At 38.1% G+C, this 20869-nt stretch overlaps 1 protein-coding gene across 1 annotated transcript in view; it reads left to right on the plus strand.

Annotated features, from left to right (window-relative positions):
* The window catches only part of LMBRD2 (LMBR1 domain containing 2), a 32652-nt gene extending 12376 nt beyond the window's left edge, over positions 1-20276 (plus strand). Inside the window, exons 6-18 of the mRNA XM_061469508.1 lie at positions 90-300; positions 3131-3205; positions 3533-3646; positions 4801-4984; positions 8948-9129; positions 9887-10020; positions 10210-10315; positions 11047-11144; positions 12870-12973; positions 13787-13833; positions 15675-15777; positions 17859-17988; positions 20083-20276. Coding sequence (XP_061325492.1) covers positions 90-300; positions 3131-3205; positions 3533-3646; positions 4801-4984; positions 8948-9129; positions 9887-10020; positions 10210-10315; positions 11047-11144; positions 12870-12973; positions 13787-13833; positions 15675-15777; positions 17859-17988; positions 20083-20143 — 1549 coding nt within the window. The 3' untranslated portion in view covers positions 20144-20276. The remainder of the gene's footprint in view (positions 1-89; positions 301-3130; positions 3206-3532; positions 3647-4800; positions 4985-8947; positions 9130-9886; positions 10021-10209; positions 10316-11046; positions 11145-12869; positions 12974-13786; positions 13834-15674; positions 15778-17858; positions 17989-20082) is intronic.
* Positions 20277-20869: the final 593 nt, after the last annotated feature.

The raw sequence follows: 20869 nt of genomic DNA on the forward strand, positions 1-20869 counted from the left end.
TAGTTTGTTTTTTGGCGGGGGGGGGGGGGGGATTGTTTGAGTTTTGTTGGTTTTTTTTGTTTTGTTTTTGCAATTTTTCTTTTCCTTAGGAGCCAACTTCAGACTATTGGGATAGCCGCTGCAAACACATGGGGTCTCTTTCTTCTTGTGTTGCTTTTGGGTTACGGTTTGGTGGAAATTCCCCGTTCTCACTGGAATGGGGCCAAGAGAGGTTATCTGCTCATGAAGACCTATTTCAAAGCTGCTAAACTGATGACTGAAAAAGCAGATGCAGAGGAGAATTTAGAAGATATTATGGAGGTAAGCAACTAGCTTTCACTATGAAGTAAGTGAAGGCTGCAGTTAATCATCTCTGAATTTCCTGGTATTGGGCACTTGTGGCACAATATTCCAGTGTGGACTTGAAAACGTGGTGTACATATGTTTCAGTAATGTTCATGCAAATTGTGTATGTCTGCACATACGTTCTTCTCCTTGTATATTTCTGGAATCTTGAGAAGAGTTTCCAAATTCAGTTTGCAGGACCATGCTATGTGCCTTTGAGAAGAGAATATATAGAATATTGGGGTTTTTCCAATCAGTTTATTTTGAGACTGTTTATTGTTATTTGTGAGTGAGCTATAGGATCTAATGCAATTCAAGAACAGAATGGAAATACAACCCATATGAGTAGCTTTTCCCTGTTCTACTGCTGTGGTACCGTGGCTTGGAAATAATACTCCTGAAGAGTTTTGGGTAGGGTGGTAACTGTGATATATCAACATAAAATAATAGCAGAATCTTCATTCGTTAGTAATAGAAGAAATCTCTATAAACATCTGGGTGGGACATAACTCCAAAGCTTACTAGAAAATGAACAAGAAAAACTTGGTTTACAAGGATAGCACTTTGAACTGAATGGAACAGAATAGAGTATTTCATTTGGAAGAGACCTATAGTGATCATGTAGTCCAACTGCCTGACTGCTTCTGGGCTGAACAAAAGTTAAAGCAAATTATTAAGATTATCATCCAAAACCTGCAGAGGGAGGTACTTATCTCTGCTCCTGGCTATCCAGTAATAGGACACATTGGAATGGTTCAGAGCTGTGTCTGGGGAGTTTCAAACTGGACAGTAGGAAGCATTTCTTTACTGAGAGGGTGGTCAAACCCTAGAACAGGCTTCCTAGAGAGGTGGTTTATGTTCCACCCCTGTCAGTGTTTAAAAAGCATTTGGAGAGTGCTTTTAATAACAGTTTAGCTTTTGGTCAGCCCTGAAGTGGTCAGGCAGTTGGACTAGATGATTGTAGGACCCTTCCAACTGAAAATGTTCTGATCTGTTCTGTTTCATTAAACACAACATACTCTGTGCCGTGAGGGCTCTTCTGTGGCTTAAAACCCCAGCATTTTGATGGAGGCACCAGTTCAGGAGCCAGGTATTGACATTATTGGCTCACCTGTTTTCTCCCAAGTCTCCCCCCATTAGTGGGAGAATTGAGGGAGAGGCTACCTGTGCTCCTCAGGTTTTTTAGCATTCTTGCTGGGGCTGTGAAATCTCTTTTAATCAGCGTCAGACTTTTTGTTGTGACATCCTTAGTGCCCCTATGAAAGAGCAGGAATGGATTGCAGTCTGAAGGGTGTACCTGTCAGTCTTGTAGTGATGACCCCGATTTGGGCTCAGGGAGGCAGCAAACTTCCCTGAAAAGAGGGTCTTGTACTAGACTGCTGTCTTGTGCTAGATTGTCCTTTAAGTCAGGTATGGTAACTGACAGATTCTGAGGTTATGTCATATACAACATAAAACACATTTTATTGTTAATATAGGATAAAAACCTTCCTTCAATGTTTGGCACTTTTTTTTCCCAACTTCTTTTTCTTTCTGTCTAGAAACAATTGCACTATGATTGCACTGTACCTTAGAAATTCTGGCCAATATTTCATTTTCAACCTTCACAGGAAGACTGAACTATGTGAAAATATGTAAAATTTTTTAAGAATGTTGGTGATGATTCTGAGAGCTTGATTGTTAATAGTATGAGCTGCTGCTGCATCAAATAAATCACAAGATTTTAGCTCTCACCCAGTTTAATTCAGGCTTTTGTTTTTTTTTCTTTATCAGGGATTATGAAAATGCAAGAAACTGTAGTGGTGGATGATACTTCAAATTTATTTTTTTTTTAATGCTTTTTCCAGTCCAGTGCTCTACTTGATAGGGCTGAATATGTTAGGATTGACTCTTACAGACATTCTTGAGGGATTTTCCTTTTTTTTATAATCCCACTACATAATAAAAAATCCTTCTCCATAGACTGATCAGATCTCTTGTGAGATGCAGAAGGAATTCAGATTTACTGAGAGGCATCTCTTAGAACAGCTTTTTATATGTGGAAGGACTGTCTATATCCGTTTAGCCTCCTTTGACACACTAAACAAATACAGTTCTTTTGTCTGCTTAATCATCCTATTTGACAGTATCTCTAAGCCTTTCCAATTATTTTTGTCCTCTAAAGTCTATAACTTTTTGTTGTTGTTTTGGTTTGGTTTGGTTTTTAAAGTGTCATTTGTAACAACAAGAAACCATCAAAACATTATCTCTAGATTGCCAATAGGATGAAGAATAAAATTTGTTTCTCACTAAGCCTGATAAACTGCTAGAGCCAGTTCTGACAGAACTTTTCTAGCTGTTAGGTAGCATCTTTTTATTACTAATAAATGCCAAATGGTTGCAGAAGTAAGCTATGTGGAGATAATGTGAGGAAGATATAAAATGAAGAAGTGTAAAATTATATTCATCAAGCTCCTTAATGTAGTAAAATGAAACTAAACCAGGCAAGACAAACTCCTCCTCTTTACCTACAACTAAAACAAGAATTTTCCATTTCAGCATTCATGTGTAGAAACTAGTCCTCCACACATTCACAGAGTATTGTTTGCGTACTGGCATAGGTTTATGTATATATATTCTTTAGAAATACTTCAGTTATCTTTTATTAGATATCTAGTAGAGCTATGGCTTTTAGGAAGCTCTATTGTTTTTAAGCTCTGATGGTTATCTTTTCCATTGGAAGCACCAGAACTCTTGCCTGATCCTGTAAAATGTTTTAATCTATTTAGCAGAATGAAACAAATCTGTATTTTTTTTAATTCAACAGGAAGTTCGTAAAGTAAGTGAGAGTATCAAGTATAACCACCCTTTGAGAAAATGTGTTGATACAATACTGAAAAAGGTAACAAATTTCTCATCCTTCAGTCATAATTGTTCAACTGGGAGGGGGTGTTCCTGCACCTGGTGAATACTTGTTCATTATTTTCTTTTCCCCTAACATAAAATCTGTAATTGGCATCTTGTGAGTTTCTGACTGGAATTTGAATTTAAATTCTTTGTAAAATGCTTTCTTTTGATGTATTTTGACATATGCAGTATTGAAACAGACAAATCTACACTTTAAGTGGGCCTTTCCATTGCATGAAATGCACCAAACATTTACTCATAATTAACAAAGAGCACTTGCTATTCCTTTATCTTCCAGTCAATTTTCACTTGTCTTTCCCAGTGTCCTACTGAGTACCAGGAAAGAATGGGTAGGAATATGGATGATTATGAAGATTTTGATGAAAGACAGAACAGTTATCCAACTGAAAAAAGTTTGGTCAAACTTCACAAGCAGGTATATTAATAAATGAGAGAATGCCTCACTTATGCTACCATAATGAGAATAAATGCTAGTCAAACAAAAATTTTCAATGCACTTTACCTGAATTGCTGAGTACAGTGGGTTTTGAGCTTAACAAAAGCTTTTCTCAGTGAAAATATAGAAGTTTAATATCCCTAGTAATGTCCAGATCAAATTTCTGCATGTATAAAAAAATGTTCTCACTCCATTATATCTTGACATTGTTTTAACTGTGGGTAAGCTTTGTAATGATTGATTGACAGCACATTCTAAAGAAGAAATTGTAGTATAAGATTGATATTTGCTAAGATGCAGAAAATAAAATGGTATGCTGGAAAAAGTAGGCTGTCATTGCTACAGATGGATTGTGATGAAAGTGTTACCATAAAAGTCAGTTATAGGAACTCTCTAAGACTCAATTTGGAGTTTTAGAAAGCAGGCATTGTTTATTGCAGTGCAGGGCTCACATGCAAATCATTTTGCAAATGTGAGTGCACCCGTTACTTGCCAGTAGCAGTTATATATTTAGCATATTCATGCATATTTACAGAGTTTCCAGGAAATAATTATAATATTTGCATCCTAATTAAGCATGCTCTTTGTTGCTTGGTGGGGGTCTGGTGGTCACTGATAGTCTTCCTTACTGTGTTTATTGAATGACCTCAGTGCTTGTGCACACTCACAAAGCTCTACTGATGAGTTAGCAGTTGGTATGTCCTTGCTTCTGTTTTGTTTCAGTCTCGCTTCACTGTGGGCGCCACTCTGCTATCTTCAAGGCTAGCATCCTTGGTCTTATTTACTGTCTCCTTAGTTGTTATCAGTCCTGTGATGTTCCTTCATGCATCAGCCGAACATTCCTTTCTGTCTACATGTTAGTAAGTTAGAACAGTTTGGTCTGTTCTACTATGTTAAAGGCACACACAATATTATTAGTGTAAGCCTACAAAAGAACTTCAAAACACAGGAATCATGTAGATAGTCCTTTTATGATTTATGTATTTAGATAATTAATTACTGGCTTTTGTTAATATACAGAAGTAATCTTTGCAATCCTGCAAAATACACATCTGTAAGGGATTTTGCAAGGCTTTTCTCACATTTCTTGAAACAAGTATGTTGTAACCATAATTTCTTGGAATTTGTTGTAGGTAATCTATTCAGTACAGAGACATCGTCGTACACAGGTCCAGTGGCAAATTCTTTTAGAACAAGCGTTTTACCTAGAAGATGTGGCAAAAAATGAAACCAGTGCAACTCGACAGTTTGTTCATACCTTTCATTCCCAGGAACCAGAGAACAAAATCATTCAGTATTTCTACACACCAACTGTTGGTAGGTGCTGTAATGCAGATTTTGAATATGCAAAGGAGTAACTGGTACTGTTCCATAAGAAGAATTTATTTTTTTAATGTAAAAGGTTCAGTTACAGTAGAGGGAAACAAATATGCATCTTAATGCATTTCTGTAATGGAATACACTTCAGTTACTGATCATTGGATCATAGAATAGTCAGGGTTGGAAAGGACCTTAAGATCATCAAGTTCCAACCCCCCTGCCATGGGCAGGGTCACCTCACACTAAACCATATAACCCAAGGCTCTGTTCAGCCTGGCCTTGAGCAAAGTCAGGGATGGAGCATTCACAATTTCCTTGGGCAGCCCATTCCAGTGCCTCACCACCCTCACAGTAAAGAACTTCCTGCTTATATCCAATATAAATTTCCCCTGTTCAAGTTTTAAGCTCTTCCCCCTTGTCCTATCACTACAGTGCCTAATGAAGGGTCCCTCCCCAGCATCTGTATAGCCGCACTTCAGATACTGGCATGCTGCTATGCGATCTCCATGCAGCCTTCTCTTCTCCAGGCTGAAGAGCCCCAACTTTCTCAGCCTGCCTTCATACAGGAGGTGCTCCAGTCCCCTGATCATCCTCGTGGCCCTTCTCTGGACTTGTTCCAACAGTTCCATGTCCTTTTTATGTTGAGGACCCCAGAACTGCACACAATACTCCAGGTGAGGTCTCACGAGAGCAGAGTAGAAGGGCAGGATCACCTCCTTCAACCTGATGGCTCCTTTTGATGCAGTGCAGGGCACGGTTGGCTTTCTGGTCTGCAAGCTCACACTGAAGCCAGCTCATGTTAATTTTCTCATTGACCAACACCCCCAAGTCCTTCTCTGCAGGGCTGCTCTGAATCTCTTCTCTGCCCAACCTGTAGCTGTTCTGGGATTGCTCTGACCCAGGTGTAGGACCTTGCACTTGCCATGGTTAAACTTCATAAGGTTGGCATCAGCCCACCTCACAAGCGTGTCAAGGTCCCTCTGGATGGCATTCCTTCCCTCCAGCGTATCAACCGAACCACACAGCTTGGTGTCATCGGCAAACTTGCTGGGGGCGCACTCAATCCCACTGTCCATGTCAGTGACAAAGATGTTGAACGAGACTGGTCCCAACACCGATCCCTGAGGGACACCACTCGTTACTGGTCTCCAGCTGGACATTGAGACATTGATCACAACTCTTTGCATGCAGCCATCCAGCCAGTTCTTTATCCACCGAGTGGTCCACCCATCAAATTGATGTCTCTCCAATTTAGAGACAAGGATGGCGTGTGGGACAGTGTCGAATGCTTTGCATGAGACCATGTAGATAACGTCAACTGCTCTGCCCCTGTCCATCAGTTCCGTACCCCCACCATAGAAGGCCACCAAATAGGTCAGGGAGAATTTCCCCGTAGTGAAGCCATGCTGGCTGTCACCAAGCACCTCGTTGATTTTCATGTGCCTTAGCATGCCTTCCAGGAGAATCTGCTCCAGGATTTTGCCAGGCACAGAGGTGAGACTGACTGGTCTGTAGTTCCCTGGGTCATCCATTTTCTCCTTCCTGAAAATGGGGGTTATATTTCCCTTTTTCCAGTTGTCGGGAACTTCACCTGGCTGCCATGATTTTTAAATGAAATGGCCAGTGGCTTAGCAACTTCATTTGCCAGCTCCTTCAGGGTCCGCAGGTGGGTTTCATCAGGTCCCATGGACTTGTGCACATTCAGGTTCTTAAGATGGTCTCAAACCAGATCCTCTCCTACAGTGGGCCTAAGGTCTTCATTCTCACAGTCCCTGCGTCTGCTTTCCAAGACTTGGGTGGTGTGGTCAGAGCATTTGCCAGTGCAGACCGAGACAGAGAAGTTACTGAGAACCTCAGCCTTCTCCAAATCCAGGGTCACCAGTTCTCCTGATAGCTCCTGGAGCAGGCCCACGTTGTCCCTAGTCTGTCTTTTATTCACAATGTACCTATAGAATTCCTTCCTGTTGTCTTTCACGTCCCTAGCCAAGTTTAATTCTAACTGGGCCTTAGCTTTCCTAACCTGGTTCCTAGCTTCCCAGACAACATCCCTGTATTCTTCCCAGGCTGCCTGTCCTTGCTTCCACCTTTTATAAACCTCTTTTTTCCTTCTAAGTTTCCTCAGCAACTCCTTATCCATCCAAGGAGGTCTCCTGGCCCTCCTGCTGCTCTTCCTTCTAGTCAGGATGCAACACTCCTGAGCTTGTAGCTGGTGATCCTGGAATATCAGACAACAGTCTTGGCCCCGCTGCCCTCTAGGGCTATATCCCATGGAACCTTACTAAGCAGGTTCCTGAAGAGGCCAAAGTCTGCTCTCTTGAAGTCCAGAGTTTGCTGCATGCTCTTCTCACTGTCCTGAGGATCTCGAATTTGACCATCTCAGGATCGCTGCATCCAAGGCTGCCCTGGAGTGTCACATTTCCAACTAGTCCTTCCCTGTTGGTGAGCACAAGGTCAAGCATGGCACCTCTCCTTGTTGGCTCCTCTGTTACTTGCAGAAGGAAGGTGTCTTCTGCACAATCAAAGAACCTCCCGGATTGCTTGTGCCAGGCAGTACTGTCCCTCCAACAGATATTAGGGTGGTTGAAGTCCCCCAGGAGAACAAGGGCCTGCAAGTGTGAGGCTGCTCCTATCTGTCTGTAGAGCGCTTCATCCACAGAGTCCTCTTGATCAGGCGGTCTGTAACAGATCCCCACAGTAATGTCCCCCATAGCTGTTCTCCCTTTGACCCTGACCCACAAACTTTGTTAGCTGCTTATTGGCTGGAGCAGCTGAACTATCTCTACATCGCTCCAAGCATTTATTATAGGTGCTGGCAACTGACTGGGTGTGTTGGGATGGAATGATGCCCCCATCCCCCAACACATCTAGTTTAAAGCTTTCTTGACTAGCCTGGCAAGCCTCTTACCAAAACACAGCTTCACCAGCCTCTGGTAGACCTGGCCTCTCAAATCGAGTCCCATGTTCTAAATACCCAAACCCCTGACTATGGCACCATTGTTCTAACCAGTTATTAACCTGCCAAATCCACCTAGCCTTTTTAAGGTCCTCCCCTTTATCCTGGGGAAATGATGAAAAGACTGTCTGAGCTCCAGAGCCCCTAACCATCTCTCCCAGGGCTCTGTAGTCCTTAGTGTTCTCCAGACTACTGTTATGTGTATCTCTAGCACCCACATGGACTACTAGAAATGAAGTCAGTGGGACTTACTAGACCAGGCAACCTCTCTGCAACATAAATATTGTTTATATATATATATATTATATGTATACATATGTATATATATAGAATCTAAACTTAAAAGCAGTTGCATGTTGTAATAGAAAACTTTGAAGCCTTAGAAGAAAGAAAACAAATTATTAAGTTAGCAGATGAAATTACTGTATCACAGATACCTTCTGCATTTGTGGAACATTACTGAGATGGCACCACTCTTCTGGTAAAGCAAAGAGGAAAAGATTCTCTGTCTGTCATGTACTGAACATAAGGAGATGTAGCTGCTTGTTCATCTTTTCAGAAGGTGCCTTTTCCCATGTTTTAACTTCTAATTTGTTGTGCAGTAGTAATGGGTTATTTCCCGGGTAGAACAGCATCATTTTAGAGCCTAAGTTTTGTTTCCAAGAGAGTAACAGACGAACAAACAAAAAGTGGATCACTTGTAGTATCTGTGCCAAACGTGAAGAGTTCTGTTCTGCACACCCCACTCTCCCCAGTCCATTTGCAAAATTTGCCTCCCAGATTCCACCCTGTTTTCTCCTGTTTTCCATATGATTATTTAGAGCTGAGCCAGATCTCTAGGCTTTGGAAGACCCCTAAAATTAAGTGTGTGACCCCGTAGATTCTGGTCTTCATTTTAAAGGTGTGTGTCCAAGAAGTTTGTGACTTTTTTTTGTGAGGGAGTTCAATTTCTGGTTGTGTAATTTTCATTAACCCTTTCCAGTTGTATGTATGTTTTTTTTTTCCAGAGTGGTACTGGGAATGCCTTCTACGACCATGGTTTTATAGGGTGCTTGCTGTTGTTCTGGCCACATTCTCTGTCGTTGTTGTGTGGTCAGAGTGCACCTTTTTCAGCACAAAACCAGTTTTATCACTGTTTGCAGTTTTCATACAGCTGGCAGAAAAGACATATAATTATATATACATAGAGGTAAGTTTGAAATAATCAGTCAATAAAAATCTTTCAGGTAATTTGTTACCACAACATTAGACCAGATTTATTTAAAAGTAAGCCTCTAAATAATCTGTCAACTCTCAGAAGGTCTCTAAAACATGTAACACCATTGTTTCTGTGGAGTGAGTCAGCCTTTTGCCACTTTCTTAAAACTCTCAATGCAGGATGAGTGTGTGACCCAGTTGAGCTGAATGTCATGTGTGGAATAATCTGTGAAACCTTAACTTGAAGTTTGTGTTTAATCAGCCATGTGCGACCTGTCTTTCCTAACCAGGAATTTGCTGCTGACCAGAAATACAGCCTCAGGTGTAGCTAGCATACACATGTACAAATTTATCAGTAAAGGAACTGAGCTGAAAAATTCCAGTATACTAACAAAATAGGTTGCATCGAAAACACTCATTTTTATCCCTTTTTGTGGGAAGAAATGCTAAATTATCATAGTAATTATCAAGGTAATTACAGCAATTTCATTTACGTAACAAGAAGTAGAATTAATACTCCTAGGGTCAGTTATCATTATATGAAATGCAGGATGTTAAAGTATAATTCTTAATTGGTGAAAAAAACTCCTGAAGTTTCTTAGAGCAGGTGAGAGCTGGTGTTGCTGTCCCATCTCAAAATAAAAAATTAGACTGCAGTCAACTTATTGCCTGCACAGACTGTGTGCTGAATGCAGTAAAACCTTTAGTAGAGTTCTACATTCAAGTGACTTTTATATTTTTTTTCACAGATGGCCTGTTTTCTTACCATCTTTTTCTTAAGTATCTGTGTTTACTCTACTGTCTTCAGGATCCGTGTATTTAACTATTACTACTTATCTTCACATCATCAGACAGATGCGTACAGTCTCCTTTTCAGTGGCATGTGAGTATGTGGTATATATTTTGCAGATTTTCTGTCAGATACTCAATTGAAGGTGTCCATGAAAGTTTCATTTATATTCTTTCATTTAGAAACATACAGGTATATTCTGTGAAATACCAAGTTACAATTTGTGAATATCATTAGTCCAATAAATTGTTTTAAATGCTGTTGCTTCTTGTATTTGTGCAGGTTATTTTGCCGTCTTACTCCACCATTATGCTTGAACTTTTTGGGCTTGACCCACATGGATGCAATAATCTCTCACAAAAATACTCAGCCAACTGCTTATACATCTGTAAGTACAGAAAATGTGGGTTTGAGCCATCTATATGATTTGGAAAATAGGCACAATATTTTAAAATATTTCTTATATTAAGATTCGGATATTAAAATATTTTCATTACTATTACACAGGTAGACATAGTTACTTATAGTTCAGTAATGATTGCTAGGAGTCATCAATAGTGCAGTTTTTCTGTTTAGGTCTCTTTATCCTAAGAAAGTAAAGTGTTACTGTGAAGAGTTCAGACTGTTCTTCACTTCTTCAGAGCTTTAGCTTCCTCTGTTTTTAGCATATGGGGCATTTTTATAGACTAGGAGTAAACCTAACTTGCCACTAAAAAACAGTGAATTTGGGATAACTGAACCACAGTTTCCGCAGGACAGCAGGTTACATCTCACATCTTTGTTGTTAGCAAGTGGATTCTTAAGTGTTGCCCAGAGATGCCTTTCGCAGCAGATGAAAAAAGATCCACCAGATTTGAACTGGTCCTGGATTAGGTGAGACAAGATCAAGCATCTTGGAAACCTCGAAGTGGATACACTGCTAGAGGCAGCCTTTATATCTGCTTATTCTGGGTCAAGTGTCTGAAGCAGATCTGTGATAATGATATTGACTGATTTTCAGTAAATGTAAAGGATTCTGTGTTTGTGTGTTGTGGACTGAAAACAGTAAGATGGGACAATCTTTATGGATATATGTAGAAAATACTTGATTATAGCTTGGTTTTGGAATTCTTTTTCCAGATAATGGGATCCATGAGAGTACTATCCTTCATTGCAGATGGATTTTATATATATTACCCAATGCTTGTTGTCATTCTCTGTATTGCCACATACTTCAGGTAAGTGATATGCAAGACAGATCCTCTGTGTTTCTTTACATGAATAATATTAGTTTCAGTGATCATTCTCTTGAGATGAATATCGTGAGATATTCTCTTCTCCTTTTCCAGCAGATGAGTTATGAAATAATAACAAAAATGCAAAACCTAAACCAATACCTAGCTGTTTATATATGTGAAATGTACACATTTCAAGAATATTCATTATATTAACTCATAACTGAGTTGTGGAGGCTTTTTCCCCATTAAACTTCATTCCTAGATTTTGAGGTCAGATCTGTTCAAACTTTGGAGCCTGCTTAGATTCTGCTTTTGAGATTAAAATTACCATGAGGAAACTGTTTTCAGCAAGGTTTTCTAATATGTTAAGAAGCATTAGCTGAAACTGTAGTTAATAAACTTTCTAATTGGTACAATGATTTTGTGATCCATACCAGACTTCAGTTTGAAAATATAGTGGTTTAAATCGTTTGATATTGTTTCCCTAAGGCACAATTTCTTGGCAGCTGTAAGGGTAGTTACAGAAAATACTGCTATATATATTATATGCTTGCTTTATCTTACATTTCAAAATGTTTGCTTTTGAGCTCTGTAATGGTTGAGATACTGTAGGTTTGCCCAGCTACGTTTATGTTCGCTTCCTTTATTTTGCATGACTCATCTACATTGTAGTAAAACACCTTGGTCTGTCCATAAAAACCTACGTACATCCATATATAATAAGACAACAAGGATCCTGTCCTTATTTTTGCATGCTTACTTTTAGGTTAGGGTACAAAAATGGTGGTGGAGGGGAAAAAAAAAACAACAAGCAAAAAAGCCCCCCAAAAAACAGTGAAGCCAACAAGAAGAAAATAATTTGTGTGACTTGTTGTCTGTGACCCTGGGTCTTGAATGCCATAGTGAAAAGGAAGAGAAGAAACTGAGGAGAGGAGCTTGCTTTGCGAGGACTTTGCTGCCCTCTAATAATTCAGATGCATGTAAAACACTAGATAAAATCTATCACGGAAAGCTGTTTAATGCAGCAGTCTTAAAGTTCAGATAGTATAGGCAAAAAAAGCTTTTCAGCGTAAATATACAATGAAGCCAACTTTGAACATGATATTGATACACCAGTTTAGAGAAAAACAGCAACAAAAACAGCAGGTGTGTTCTCAAGTGTGAAGCTGAAAAGGTGAAAGTGGTTTAATGCTGTCTAATTCAAGGACTAGGTTAAAAAAAGTGGAGCAAGCTTTTTATCTGACTGCTGCCTAATGTGTATTCAGCCAGCATCCCTGAAGTGTAAGAATATGCCATGTTTCTCCCGAGTGAAACCTGAGATGAAGGTGGCTTTCCTGTTACTACTATTTCAAAACCACAGATATCTTAATAGGCGGAATATTTTGTAGTAATTGTCTTCTGACAAAGAAGAGTCAATGAGATATCATGGGTATAAATTTTGTTATATGTGAGAACATTTCAAGCAATTGTCTTAAATCACTACTCTCAAGACTATAGACAGTGTTATTCTCAATTTGAATTAGGAGTATTCCATTACTTTCAGTTGGATATGCGAACATGTCACTGTTGTGAATTTTCTGATTTTTCAGTATAATAATGTGTCTTCTATGTTGCTTTATTCTTGAATTGTCCATAAATTTCTGAGTAATTTGTTTCACATTTTGCATTGTAATACCTCTATTCATTGTAAGTTAACAAACAAAATTGCTTCTCCGGCTTTACCAGTTTAGGAACTCGTTGTTTGAATCTTTTGGGATTTCAGCAGTTCATGGGGGATAATGAAATGACCTCTGATTTGATTGATGAAGGGAAAGAGCTAATCAGAAGAGGTAAGTTGGGTCGTCTATCCTAGTATTCCTATGAAGTACACTATGTCATGAGCTGCCCAAACTCTGTTGTCTCCTTTACAGTTTTTTGCTGCTTCACCTAACTGTGTTTTATCACAGAAAACATGTTGTTCTGTAGAGCTGTAATTATCTGCTGGCTTTGAAAGATTTTTATTTTTTAATGTAATTCTTATTGAAAGTATTTTGTGAAAGTTGTTAAAAGCTATGTTTAGAAATTAAAATCTTTGGATACAATTTTATATTGTGAAATAATTTTAGACCTCTTTCACAGTTATTAAAAAAGCCTAGATTTTCTTAGAGTAGGTTTCTTTGTGGATTTGGGTTTGGTTTTATTTTTTTCTTTTTGAGAGAGATGCATGTCTCTCCTTCCCTTAAACAAGAGATTACTATCCTTTGATGCTGAGATGTTACATTTACAGCTGTATAGTAGATACAGACACAAACTATTTGGGTAATACTTTGGGCCTCCCAGAACTTCAGCAAGATTTTAATTTGATAATGCTCAAGTTTGTTCTTAACATCATACTTTTTCCAACTACTTTTTTTTTGTTAGCTAGTACCCACGTCATGCCTTGACCCAAGATACCATCACGATTAATTAATTCCAACAAGAAACTCCATAATGATAGACAAGCAGCTTTGTCTTTTGTTTTCATTTAATTGTATGAGCTATTTATTTCTATGTAAGTAGGAATCTTAGCAAGTTAACTTTGGGTTTTCACTGTTGGTTAAAAAATATTGGTAATGTTTTTTCTTGTATGGAGCTCAGCTGGTTCTTTTTTTTTTCTTTTATAGAGAAAAGAAAACGTCAAAGGCAGGAAGAAGGTGAAAACAGAAGAAGGGTATGAGATTGTTTTAGCTAATTACAATATTAATATACTGCAATATCTGATAGGATTCGCCATTGCTATTTAATTCAGCATGTTCTATTTCACAAAAATGTAAGTCCCCAGTAATTGATGGAATCAGTTTAATCTTGGAGAGTAGTCTTGGCTAGGAATTGGGGGGAATAATTTACATTTTAGTTTTAAAGGGTAAGAGAGAGACTCTGGTCACACTACTTGGTCACTTTTGTTACTGTGCTGTGAGAGCAGTGTATGCCAATAGGTATAATAAGCATTAAAAACAATCCTGATTGCTAGGATGCAAAATAATCTGAAATGGCTTATTATCAGTCTCTTATGTTGATACTGCTCTGCTTGAAATAACTGCAGTTGCACTGTCATCGTGTTCACTGAAATAGGGACTCTATACTCCTCCCAAATGTACGTGTTGCTTTGTATGCCCTTTGGAAAGTAATTGACACAGATTTTTGTTTGTTTGCTTGTTTTCAGAGGAGGGAATTACATTTAAGACAAAATTAATACTTTTATCACTGGGTAACAAACAGAATGTTTGATTCAGATCAGACTTTCGGTGCATAATGAGTTGAAAAATCTATGAAAGCGGTCAATCTGGATAGAAATAATTCAGGCAGCTTCATTTTAAGGGGCATCAGTTAACTGTGGCTTTAGTTTTCCATTTGTTTATAACATTTGGAATTTAGTATAGAAAGTCATGAAGAGATAAATCAGAAGATGCATGTAAAAAATGAATGGACTAAAGGAAGGGAAAAAATGTTATCTGCAGAAAGGTAGGATAATACTGGGACTAAAACCTCTTGGCTTTTCAAGCTCAGGAATACTTTAATTCTGGATGACAGCGAGTACAACCAGGACAGACAGGCCTTTCTTCTGATCCTCTTCCCATCTCATAACTTTAGAACTTGAGCATACTGTTAAATAAAATAGTAGCAAAGGCATGCTGCATTTAGTATACACTGAAATGATCTGACATTAATAAACAATTCTGGTTCAACAGCAGACTCAGTTTCAGATGTTACCTGTTTTTTGAGTTTACATTAAATACTGTAGTGCTTTAATTCTTGAAACTCTTTGGGCTTTTGAGAGTATTATCTTTTACTGGATCATGATTAAATGTTTGATCCTTCTGCATCTTAGAACTAACATGGCATAAATTAGCACAAGAAACTTCGAGTATAGAGTTCTTACCAGCCCATAATCTGGGATCTAGATATGAAACTGAAAGTTACTGGAGCAATTTTCTGGAAAAGTTGCTTTGGAGGAAAAGTTTCTGTTGAGACATGAAGTTGTTTCCTAATAAAAGTATGAGATGTCTTGTTCTTTAATATTTCATTACACTTGATACTAAAATGTTTTCATACTAAAACATGATGGAATGGAAACACAACAGAACAAGAAGCAAAGTAAACATGGCTTGTCCAAATATTTTTGTGCTATCTGCTTCTGTTTATTTTTCCATTCTACCACTAGATGGAAGTAGAACTTAAAAAAAGCAACCTTCCCACCATAATTTGGAGCAGTGTAGTGAACTTTGAATGCAGATTTAATATGTAGTTTGTTTTCTGCGAGCCTTTTTTCTAAAGAACTTTACAGTAACTGGTTTAGTGAAGGGATTTATTGAGTTTAAAATACATACCAAAATTCTTCCTGTATAAAGATACTGAACAGGAACACTTTTAAAGTGTTGCTTTCATAGGATGATGTAATTGACCAATTAGCTCTACATTGCAGATCTGGAATATGTCTTGATTCTCCATAGGCTTTTGTTATGTTGCTTTTTCCTCACCACTTACATTTCCTTATTTTATCTTTTTTCCCAGGAGTGGAAAGAGCGATATGGAAATAGAGATGATTCCGCTAGAAACAGAGTTGTCCACACAGACCAAAAAGAATCCAGTTTCTCAGAGGCCAATGCCAATAGACGTAAGCTTTATGGAGTTTGTGGGGAGTTTGATTTGTTTTTTTATTCTAATGTCTTGCCTGCACCACGCTGGCTGTGTGAGTAGCTTCAAATACATTCATTTTTGTCTTAGTTGATGTGCTAATATATTCCTTTCTTTGGCACAGTGCCATCTTGCCCGTTAAAGCCACCTGAAAAGAGTACTGTGTTTCTTCCCATCTTCTGTACTCTCTCTAGTTGAGGTTGGAGATTCTGGCTAGTTTCAACACCTTGGTCTTCTTATGGGACATATAATGGCCACAATGAGAGTAGCAGTTGTCAACAAAGAGGTTATATTTAGGGCATATCTTGAAGTTTGCAATTTTAAATATTAAATTTACCTCTTGTAGTTGCGAAGTAACTCTTCAGATGGGTATAATTAAATTATCAGATAGATGGCCAATGAATGTGAAATCAATAACATATCACATGAGTGTATACGTACTCATCTAATAATGTCTGTTAGCACAAAACATTTGTGGATGCTCCATACTTCCAAACAGTTTATTTGTCACAGTCTTAATGTTTTTTTTATGTACTTTATGTGCCTTTTGTAAGCTAATGACAAATAAGAAATGAAATTTAAAAAAAAAGAAGGGAAAAGGTGAGGGAGAAGGCAAGCTCTGAACATGCTTTTGCAACAAATCTGGTAGATTTCTCCTCCTCTTTACAGAGTTGCAAACTCATATTCTCAAAGGTAGCCTAACTGTGAGATTATATTAAATTATTAGTATATTCTATACTTTAATGTAACTAAAGGAACATGTGGCATTTCAATTCTGAAACAAGCTGTAGGTACTGGCCTAATGAAAGTGGCAGAGTGACCTGCAAAACCACTGTACTTCATTAGTTCATAAGATTGCCTCTTTAAAAACAAGCAAAACAAAAAAAAAACCCAACCCTTCAGCCATCGTAATTAAAGTGGGAGATTGGGGAGATGAATGGTTGATTGTTCATCCATCTAATTTAAAAGTAAAGTTTGCATATAACTTTTTTTTCATTCTTATAGAATCATAGAATAGCTAAGGTTGGAAAACACCTTAAGATCATCTAGTTCCAACCCCCCTGCGATGGGCAGAGACACCTCACACTAAACCATGTCACCCAAGGCTCTGTCCAATGTGGCCTTGAACACTGCCAGGGATGGAGCATTCACAACTTCCCTGGGCAACCCATTCCAGTACCTCAGCACCTTCACAGTAAAGAACTTCATCCTTATATCCAATCTAAACTTCCCCTGGTTAAGATTTAACCCATTACCCCTTGTCCTATCACTACAGTCCCTGATGAAGAGTACCTCTTCAGCATTGCTGTAGCCCCCATTCAGATACTGGAAGGCTGCTATGAGGTCTCCATGCAGCCTTCTCTTCTCCAGGCCGAGCAGCCTCAACTTCCTCAGCCTGTCTTCATACAGGAGGTGCTCCAGTCCCCTGATCATCCTCGTGGCCTTCCTCTGGACTTGTTCCAACAGTTCCATGCCCTTTTTATGTTGAGGACACCAGAACTGCACACGATACTCCAAGTGAGGTCTCACAAGAGCAGAGTAAGAGGGCAGGATCACCTCCTTTGACCTGCTGGTTGTGCTGCATTTGATGCAGCACAGGATACAGTTGGTTTTCTGGGCTGCAAGTGCACACTGCCAGCTCATGTTCATTTTTTCATCGAGGAACACCCCCAAGTCCTCTGCAGGGCTGCTCTGAATCTCTTCTCTGCCCAACCTGTAGCTGTTCCTGGGATTGCTCTGACCCAGGTGTAGGACCTTCCACTTGGCATAGTTAAACTTCATGAGGTTGGCATCAGCCCATTCTTTGCAAAGTAGATCTCATCTTACTTGAGGGGCAAATGATAATTGTAGTTTCTATGGACATGCAAAAATTAATTTGAATACAATGAATTTGAGCATGTAGTTGGTTAGTTTAATATCTAATTTCTCTAAATCATCATAGCTAAACTTTGGATGACTTAGTAGCAATTTATTATTCTGGTATTTAAAGTTTGATGATTTCACATTCTCCAAGGTGTTCATAAAGCAAATGAGTGTCTTTCCTTCCTTTTACCTATTCAGCTCTGTCAAAGTATACCCGATCAAATGGCAGGACTGAAAGAGATAGAATAGAACTTCTTCAGGATGCAGAACCTTTGGATTTTAATGCAGATTCAATTAATGATGACCCTCTTGAATCGGACTCTGGAAGGTGACGGTCTTCTGTCTTTATTTACAATGTATTCTGATTTACGACGCCTGTATCAGATGGCTTCCTAGTAGGTTTTGTAAACAAAAATTACCACTTTACCTGGCTCTTTTCCTTTCTTCCTTCTCCCCCATGATACGGTAATTGTTTTAAAACCAGTTGAAACCCGAAGCCTTTTCATTTTTTTTTAGAAATGTCTTAGTAGAATTTGAGTTAAGTATAATTTTATATGTCAGCATAATCTGAAAAGGCTGCATATATGCATATACTGCATATAAAAACAGAAACCTGGAGAATGACCTGCATGATGTAAGGTTTTCTCTAATTTCCTAGAAGACTTTAGAAAGTTTATTTGATTTCCATGTATAAAAATCATCATAGAGGGCTGCAAGAAAGAAAACTGCATATTAAAAGACCATTAGTTTCAGTAATACACCTGGGGATCAGATCTTGGAATGACTGGACTAATAAATTAAATCTGAAATTACTGAACAGAAAGTTCCCAGCTGAACAGTGTAGCTCTGTCTGTAATAGAGAATTCTGTGATTCTGTGGTGGTGGCTGCAACAGCAGATTTCCTTAGTCATGCTATAGAGTATTTTTCATGACTGCTGGGCTCTGCTCGTATTTAAGAAACAAATAATACATTTTATGGGTGCTTTTTTATCTAGGTAGTTATGATGTAGAATCATTTAATGATAAATAATTTTAAATTCCTATATAAAAGTTACAGTTTACATTATTTTTTAGCTAAAACTAGCATGCCGAGTCCAATTAAAAAAATCATGAATGGTTACAGTTGACTCATATTTACAATGTCAAAAAATAAATGCCAAAATCACGCTATTGAATGACAATGCCAGTTTTTCAGATCATGTCAGCAATGTTAGTTTACATCAACAACTAACTTGTCTAGTCCAGTGTCGCCACATTTCAAAAGCTGGCTCTTTTTAAGCACAAGAATTCAAAGAAGATGTAGCCTAACATTTTTGTCAGTTGTTGATTTCCGGACGGTGTGAAAGGGATAATAGTCTACAAAAATAGCAATATACATATATAATTCTTTTGGAGCAAATACTTTTCAGGTACAGTATCTGAAGTCTTCTGGCACCTATACAGATTTTGTAGAGTGGAACATTCTGAACTTTTTTTTTTTTTTTTAAAGAAAATCTGGAGCCACAGAGCTTAGTTGTGTTCTTTTTTAGTAACCTGCATTGATTTCATAGAAGTAATAAATCAAAAATAATCGTATATGACATTTCATTTCACTTAAAAATACCTCATTATAGTAACATTGATTTTTTTATTTTATTTTTTTTTTAAACTATAACTTCTGTGGTAGTTACAAGTGTTCTAGGACAGTAAGAGCTTTAGGAACACTAGGTTCTGGCATGAAGTCTATTCAGGTTTTGGGAAATACTGCAGAGAGGAAGTACATTGTGCTTTCACTGAGACTTGTATGTGCTTTTAAAATGCTTTTAAAATAGATTTGACCAACAATTTGTGAGGCTTTTTTCCCACTAAGAGTGCAGCTATTTGTTCTCATTATCTTTGAAACTCTTATTTCTCCTAGGAATACCCACTGGGATGTACTGTTAATCATCCAAACTACTTTTGGATGCTGTTGTTTGGTTTGGGGTTTTTGTTTGTTTGGAATTTTACTGTCACTTGGTTGGGTTTTTTGTTTGTTTGGGTTTTGATGATTTGGGGGGGGGGGGGGGGGGTGTTTTGGGGGGTTTGGTAGGTTTTGTTGGGTTTTAGTTTTTGTTTTGTTTGTTTTGGGGGTTTGTTGGTTTGGTTTGGTTTGTTTTTTTTAGGAAAAAGTTCTATTCAATAAAAACATTCAACTTCTTTTCTTTGTATGAGGAAACGAAGTTCTTTAAGACTCCCAGTATTCATATCACTGCTTTTTTTGGTCACGAGATCTAATTTAATGACTGCCTATGAAATTCTCATGGAAACAGTAATTCAGTAGAGCTTCAGATCATGTAATTCATTGAGAGTGAAGGAGTAAGAGTTCAGTGAGTTACATGATTTCTTGGGTCTTTATTTTTCTATTTCCCTTGATACTTTTTCATATTTAAAATTGATTCTGCAGGTACCAGCCTGGTGGAAGATACCTGTCGATGTCTCGGAGCAAAATATTTGATGATGTCTAAACTCCTCAAAGCTAAAGGAAAATTCAGTGGAAATCTATTCCCGCTCATTGCTTGGAAAATACTGTATTTATGATATATCACTGAACCAGAGAAGATAATATTTCTTTAGAATATGAATATGAAGGAACAACTATTTTGGAAATGCACCTGTATATGACAAGAATATGCTTCTTCTATTGTAGATATTGTTGTCCATCAGTGTGGGTTTTTGTGTCATGACCAAAAGGAGAAAAAATTAATAGAGTGTAAACTTCATAAATATACCTGGGGCTCAACTTGCTGTAACATTTTAAGTTTTAGGAAAAGGATTTTTTGGAAGGAATCTTTTTGTATTTTAACAGGTGCTGTGAGAGCATTTTAATGCATCCAAAGTGCAGTTTTGTCAATTACTATAATAAACACTTTCTATATTTTTTCTATTATAACTTAATGCCTAGTCCAAAATCTACTGAATGAAATTAAGGCTTCTTTGGGTTTCAGTGGTCTTTGAATAATAGAATCATAGAATCAACTAGGTTGGAAAAGACCTTTTAAGATCATCAAGTCCAACCATTACCCAGGACCGCCAAGACTGCCACTATACTGTGTCACTGAGGGCCTCATCTACGTGGTTTTTGAACACCTCAGCTTTCCTGGGCAGCCTGTTCCGATGGCTGATTACCCACACTGTGAAGAATTTTTTCCCAATATCCAATCTAAACCTCCCCTGGTGCAGCTTGAGACCAT

Source organism: Pezoporus flaviventris, unplaced genomic scaffold, assembly GCF_033815535.1.
Source record: "Pezoporus flaviventris isolate CSIRO_AGI_PZ_B2104156 unplaced genomic scaffold, CSIRO_AGI_Pfla_v1 ptg000057l, whole genome shotgun sequence".
NCBI classification, from domain to species: domain Eukaryota; kingdom Metazoa; phylum Chordata; class Aves; order Psittaciformes; family Psittacidae; genus Pezoporus; species Pezoporus flaviventris.